At 44.3% G+C, this 6,477-nt stretch overlaps 1 protein-coding gene across 1 annotated transcript in view; it reads right to left on the bottom strand.

Annotated features, from left to right (window-relative positions):
* Positions 1-397: 397 nt before the first annotated feature.
* Positions 398-6,477, bottom strand: part of LOC119425559 (beta/gamma crystallin domain-containing protein 1) — an 84,037-nt gene continuing 77,957 nt past the window's right edge. Inside the window, exons 15-24 of the mRNA XM_037693085.1 lie at positions 5,640-5,794; positions 5,434-5,560; positions 5,326-5,358; positions 4,878-4,990; positions 4,670-4,799; positions 4,463-4,602; positions 4,263-4,386; positions 3,965-4,123; positions 3,589-3,748; positions 398-1,192 (exon numbers count right to left, since the gene is read on the bottom strand). Of these exons, the coding sequence (XP_037549013.1) occupies positions 1,104-1,192; positions 3,589-3,748; positions 3,965-4,123; positions 4,263-4,386; positions 4,463-4,602; positions 4,670-4,799; positions 4,878-4,990; positions 5,326-5,358; positions 5,434-5,560; positions 5,640-5,794 (1,230 nt within the window). The 3' untranslated portion in view covers positions 398-1,103. The remainder of the gene's footprint in view (positions 1,193-3,588; positions 3,749-3,964; positions 4,124-4,262; positions 4,387-4,462; positions 4,603-4,669; positions 4,800-4,877; positions 4,991-5,325; positions 5,359-5,433; positions 5,561-5,639; positions 5,795-6,477) is intronic.

The following is a 6,477-nucleotide window of genomic DNA, read 5'->3' as shown; positions in this document are numbered from 1 at the left end:
TCTACCTGACCCAAAACTGTGGCCTTGACGGCGGACTTATCTCAACTCCTCCTGGCATGTTTTGAAAAAAACAAAGATGCTTTGACTGTCTCCTCACCCCTCCCTTCCCCAAGGCCGTGGACATGCTATGACTTTCCCTTGAAATTCAATGTCTTCACCGGCCTATATATTCATGTATAACGTCTATTTATGTTGCCTTGCTGTGGTAGGTTTTCTTTTATGCCTCAAACCGTGCCCTGTCTTGGACACGGCGTGAAAGATCTTTTTTACACCGTCTCTCCTCATTTTTTCTTCCCTTTTCTCATCTAAGCAAAATATTCTGAATAAGAATAAGAGGGCTGCGCTTTTTAAAGCAGCAGCTTCATGCTCTCCGCCCATCTTTCGGACGACTGTACGTACATGTTCTTGTATCTTGGTGCAATGATAATAAAGCTTATTCTGATTTTAAAATTTAAGAGACTCTTCTGAGAAACAAGACTTTTTCTTTCTCTTTAGTTGGTATTTTATTAATAAATGAACTGATTCAGACAGAAACACTTCAAATCAATCAATTTGGATAAATTCTTTCCTTAAATTCTTCTGATTTTATGTTTTTAACTGATCCCACAAATATAACAATAATTTGATTTATTCTATTAAAACTCTGCCCTCTTTCACAACGTCAGTAAATATAGTATCCAATAGAGTTTTTAAAGGTTTATGCATCAATAAAACTGTGGAACAAAAAGAAACATGAGGCTGTACACATCTGCAATGTTTGACCAGGTTCTACTCAAAACAAAACCAGCAGCAGGTTCTGCTAATTTCTTCTCTTTCCCTGCTTTAAACCACAGGCAGGACCCCTCAGAGTCCAGTCTGGACTCTTATCTGTTGTTAAATGACTAAACAATGGTGTTCATGTTCAGGGAAGTAAAATCCTGCAGTTCAGCATGTCTTTTAACTAAACATGCATGTCCTTGTAGGATGGTGAGGCAGCTCCCTGCAGCCTTCAAAAGAAAGAGGACGTCCATCAGAGCCTGACAGGATTCTTCCTGACACACGTGATGGATCACAGCTTCCTCAGAGCTTTAGAGGAACATTCAGGTTCCTGTCCCTGAGGAGGGCTACAGCAGCTCGATGTCCCACTGCTGACTTGGCGTCTCGTCCATCTCTGGCATCACCACCACATGCTCCCGGTCATACGTTCTGCCCCCTGAGGAGACCAGCAGAACATGTTACTGAGGGGAGTAAACATCATCAGGAGGAACCCAGTCTAATGGGTTTTGCTGCTACAAGCTCATATCTGGACTCTAAAGTAGTCACCAGAATGGAATGGTAGGGAATCACCAGAAAAATGCACAGGAAATAGATTTGACTTCATTCTATAAAATATAAATCTGGTGTTTTATTTTGACTTTTCTGTTCACTTCTGTTGATCTGGGATGAAAATATGAAACATATTTCAGAACAAAAGAACAAGAATAAAACATAGTGAAATAATTTAAATAAAACAGATTTAAATAACCATAAAGATGACAAAGAGCTCAGTGCTGCATTTGATACAGTTGATAACAATATTTTACTACAGAGACTTGAATATGATGTTGGAATTACAGAAACAGCTCTAAAATGGTTTAAACCATATTTGTCTGATAGATTCCAGTTTGTAAGTGTAAATAATTAATCTTCATCATACACCAAAGTAAGTCATGGAGTTCCTCAGGGCTCAGTGCTTGAACCAATACTCTTTACTTTATATATGCTTCCATTAGGTAAAGTTATTAAACAGCATGGGATAAAAAAGGTTAAATCATACCATACCATACCATACCAATTTATTTATATAGCACTTAAAACAGCAACAAGGCCAACCAAAGTGCTGTACAAAAGAAACACAAACATGCACAGCGAACAGGAAAACATAAAATAGAAATACAGATACAAATAGCAGCAGAAGCTAACTAAAATGGCCAACAGAGTAGAGAACAGACCGGACCAAAACAAATCACACCGTGTTAATCAGTAGCCTTCATTGATGGGACTGATCTGGTAGGCAGGCCACAGACTGATGAAGTCTTCCGGATGGAAGAGGAAATGTTTCTCCCTTAAAAAAACTGGTCCAGATGACAATTTAACCTTTTCTGTTATCTACCTGGATGACTGAGCCTACAAACCTTTTTTTCAGCATGGGATACATTTTCATTGTTATGCTGATGATACACAGTTTTATTTGTCCATTAAACCCAATGAATTCAATCAGCTACTTAGACTACAAGCATGTCTTAAAGACATAAAAACCTGGATGACCCTTAATTTTCTGCTTTTGAACACAGACAAGACTGAGGTTTTGGTTTTTGGACCTGAGCACTTTGGAAGATGGCGTTAATCTGTCCTCCAGCTCTAATGTTAAAAATCTTGGTGTTATTTTTGATCAGGACATGTCTTTTATCCCCCACATTAAAAACGTTACTAGAACCTCCTTCTTCCACCTGCGTAATATCACTAACATTAGAAACATCTGATCTAAAGATGATGCAGAAAAACTGGTCCATGCATTTGTCACGTCTAGACTGGACTGTTGCAATGGTTTATTATCTGGGTGTCCAAATACTTCTTTAAAACGTCTTCAGTTGATCCAAAATGCTGCTGCCAAAGTCTTAACTGGAGTTACTGGGAGAGATCATCTCTCTCCAGTTTTAGCTTCTCTCCATTGGCTCCCTGTCAAATCCAGAATAGAATTCAAAATCTTACTTCTAACCTACAAAGCTCTCAACAACCTAGTTCCATTTTATATTACAGACCTTATGGTTCCATATTTTCCTAATAAAGCACTTCGCTCTCAGGCTGCAGATTTACTTGTGGTTCCTAGAGTTTCCAAAAACGGAACGGGAGGAAGATCTTTCAGTTCTCAGGCTCCTCTCTTGTGGAACCAACTTCCAGTTTCTGTCCGTGAAGCTGACACATTATCCAGTTTTAAAACTGGGATTAAGACTTTCCTTTTTGATAAATCCTATAGTTATGGTAGGGTTGGGTTGGGTTTCCCAAGCTGTCCCTTAGTTATGCTGCTATAGGCTTGGACTGTTGGAGGATAAACTGAGCACACTTATTCACTCTACTACTGTCTTTACTTACTCTGCTCAACCTGTTTTGTATTTGTAATTATTTTTTCAATCCTAACGTGTTTTTGTCTTTCAGGTACACCTGGACCTATACATGGACCTATCATTCTGTGTTCGTTTGTCTCTCCTTCCTGTCCTCTCAAACCAGCAGGTCAAAGCAGATGACCTCTTGTCCTGAGCTGGTTCTGCTGGAGGTTTCTTCCTGTTAAAGGGAGTTTTTCTTTCCACTGTCTCCACTGTGCTTGCTCAGGATGGGAGACTGCAACGAAGCCAAGATTCAACTTGTCTACTGCTTCCTTAGATAGAGAACTTTACTAATTCAATAAAGTTTAATTTTATCTTAATTGGCTTTTCTATGTATGTGAATGTTCCTGTAAAGTACCCTGAGACAACTTTGTTGTGATTTTAACTATATAAATAAAATGAATAGAATCAAATGTAAAGAAGAAAAACTAAGACTTCCATGACTCTGTCCTCAGAGCTGGACTACCTTTAACATCCAGAACCATCCCAGAGAATGTTAGGCTGCTGATGAGGCCCGTCATCTGGGCCGACCAGGTCTGGATCGGCTGCCGGGTCTCGTTCCACAGAACTACTTTAGCTGCCGGCTCCACGTTCCCCATGACTTGGAGACACATGGTGGAGGACAGCTGCAACAGAACAAAAGGATGGGTTAAAGTTCCTTTTTGTTAAAAACTATTACACTTTCACGTCTGACCGATGGGGCACTTCAGGAAGTCTGAGAAAACTATCTAATCCTAAATCATCTCCAGATGTAATATGGCTGAACAGGCAGTTCAGAAAGAGGTTCAAATATCTGAGTATGAACGGAACTGAAGTTCTGAGCAGTTTTAACTCATGGTCACCTTGTTTTTAATCAGTCCATCCTGGTAGAACCAAATGTCACTCAGAGGTTCCACCTCCCGTGTCACCACGACCCGACCAGATTTCATCTCTTCAACCCCGCCCTGCACCGACAGGAAGTGACCGCTTTCTTTGTTCCTCACACGGAAGAAGTGTCGCTTCTGCAGGAGCAAATGTCAACATGTTTGAAGAAACAGAACAGGTTCTGATGGTTCTACAGCTAGATTTCTGCTTTGAGCCTATAAGGTCACATAAATAGACTTTACTGCAGCTGGCTATGATCAACACTCATTAACTGACCTGTCGGACCGGGAACATGGAGCCAATCGTATGCAGAGAGCTGAACTTGGGCCAGTTGGTGAGTTCGATTGGTTCCAGCAGGAATTGGCGCCCCCTATAGGTACTGTGTTCACACAACACCCAGCTGCACAGCAGAAGAAACACACACACTGTTACACACATGCACACACACACAAACACACACACACACACACACAGACCAGCCGCTGTGGACCCTGACGGACAGGACATGGTTGTTGAAGCCCTCCTGGAGCAGACTGATGACCTCAGACTCAGAGGTAATCTCTCGACCCTCCAGACCTTCCAGGCTGAATAGAGAGATGGAGGGAACCGAGAACATCTGCACACACAGATGAATGTTCAGAAGAACCCAGTACCCAGAGTGTTGGAGTGTGGAGCTTCCTCACCAGGGGAACCAACTTCACAGAGCCAATGGAGCAGCTGGACGGGCAGCCCATACTGGGTAAACTGGGGTAATCATCTTCAGACAGGACGTACATGTTACCAGAGAACTGTTTGCTCTCATACAGAACCCAGCTGGAACACAGAACATCTTTCAGGTACCTGCACAAGTTTCTCATTAAAACACTGTCAGACACACTTCCATGTTCTCACCTTCCTCTCACCACTCGACACGACCTAGTGATGAACCTGTCCAACAGCACAGCCTGGTTCTGGTAAAAGACCAGTTGCTCTCCCTGGAAGTCAGGCTCAGAGTACAGAATGATCTAACGGAGACAGATTTATCTTTAGTTTATCGCTGAAGAACAAAAAACTAATGTTCCTTCAACTGCGATTCATCTTTAAACACATCTTTATTTCAAAAAGGTTTGCAAACTGTCCAGGTGTCCCCCACCTAAATTCTCTATTCTGTCCAATAGTCCATAGTGACTATTGGACATGGGCACCAGTGCCCCCCGCCCCAACCCAGAAAGGAAGAAGCTGCTAAAGATAATGGATGGGTGGACGGACAACAGTCAGGACTGAGGTAAAGGTATTTGATCAAAATTCTGAAGTTTAATTTGTAACACAAGATAAAACAAAAACAGGATAAAACCCTCACCTCGGGTGAGGAGCTGGAGTTGTCGGTTGGAGCCTGAAACATAACACAGCGTGAACAAAACCACCTGAGAACTCTGACTGGAACTCTGAAGTTCTGATTGGTTCTCACCAGTAAGATGGGCTGGATCGAGCAGATCCGCATGTCTTGAGAACCCCAGTCAGCACAGTTATTATAGAAGCCCTTTTCCAAGATGTACTGGCTCCCAGAGAAGTCCACATGAGAGTAAGCTACCCACCTGGGAAGACAAAGAAGAAGAGTCACCTGACAGCTCTGTCACACCTGCACCTCCTTGATGAAGCAGCAGAAAGACTTACGCCCCACTGAGAACGTGGATAGAGTGTGTAAAGGTTTTGAAACCAAACAGCTCGACATCAGGAATGGCCTCCGTCACCTCAAAGGTGTTCTCCTCCGTCACACCTTGCTGCTCTTCGGGCTGTTCAAACATCACCATCAGAGGGTCCGACAGGTCCTGAAACCAGCAGCAAGAAAAATTCACACTGCCACCTCCAGTCTCACACTGCCGCCTCCAGTCTGAAACTGCCGCCTCCAGTCTCACACTGCCTCCTCCAGTCTCACACTGCTGCCTCCAGTCTCACACTGCCGCCTCCAGTCTCACACTGCCGCCTCCAGTCTCACAATGCCGCCTCCATTCTCACACTGCCGCCTCCAGTTGCTCACTTCCGCCTCCAGTCTCACACTGCCACCTCCAGTCTCACACTGCCGCCTCCAGTCTCACACTGCCGCCTCCAGTCTCACACTGCCACCTCCAGTCTCACACTGCCGCCTCCAGTCTCACACTGCTGCCTCCAGTCTCACACTGCCGCCTCCAGTCTCACAATGCCGCCTCCATTCTCACACTGCCGCCTCCATTCTCACACTGCCGCCTCCAGTTGCTCACTTCCGCTCACTTCCGCCTCCAGTCTCACACTGCCACATCCAGTCTCACACTGCCACCTCCAGTCGCACACTGCCACCTCCAGTCTCACACTGCCGCCTCCAGTCTCACACTGCTGCCTCCAGTCGCTCACTGCCGCCTCCAGTCGCTCACTGCCGCCTCCAGTCGCACACTGCTGCCTCCAGTCTCACAATGCCGCCTCCATTCTCACACTGCCGCCTCCAGTTGCTCACTTCCGCCTCCAGTCTCACACTGCC

The sequence above is a fragment of the Nematolebias whitei genome, chromosome 19, assembly GCF_014905685.2.
Source record: "Nematolebias whitei isolate Nwh7 chromosome 19, NemWhi1, whole genome shotgun sequence".
Lineage (NCBI taxonomy): Eukaryota > Metazoa > Chordata > Actinopteri > Cyprinodontiformes > Rivulidae > Nematolebias > Nematolebias whitei.
This window is presented reverse-complemented; position numbering and strand designations above follow the sequence as displayed.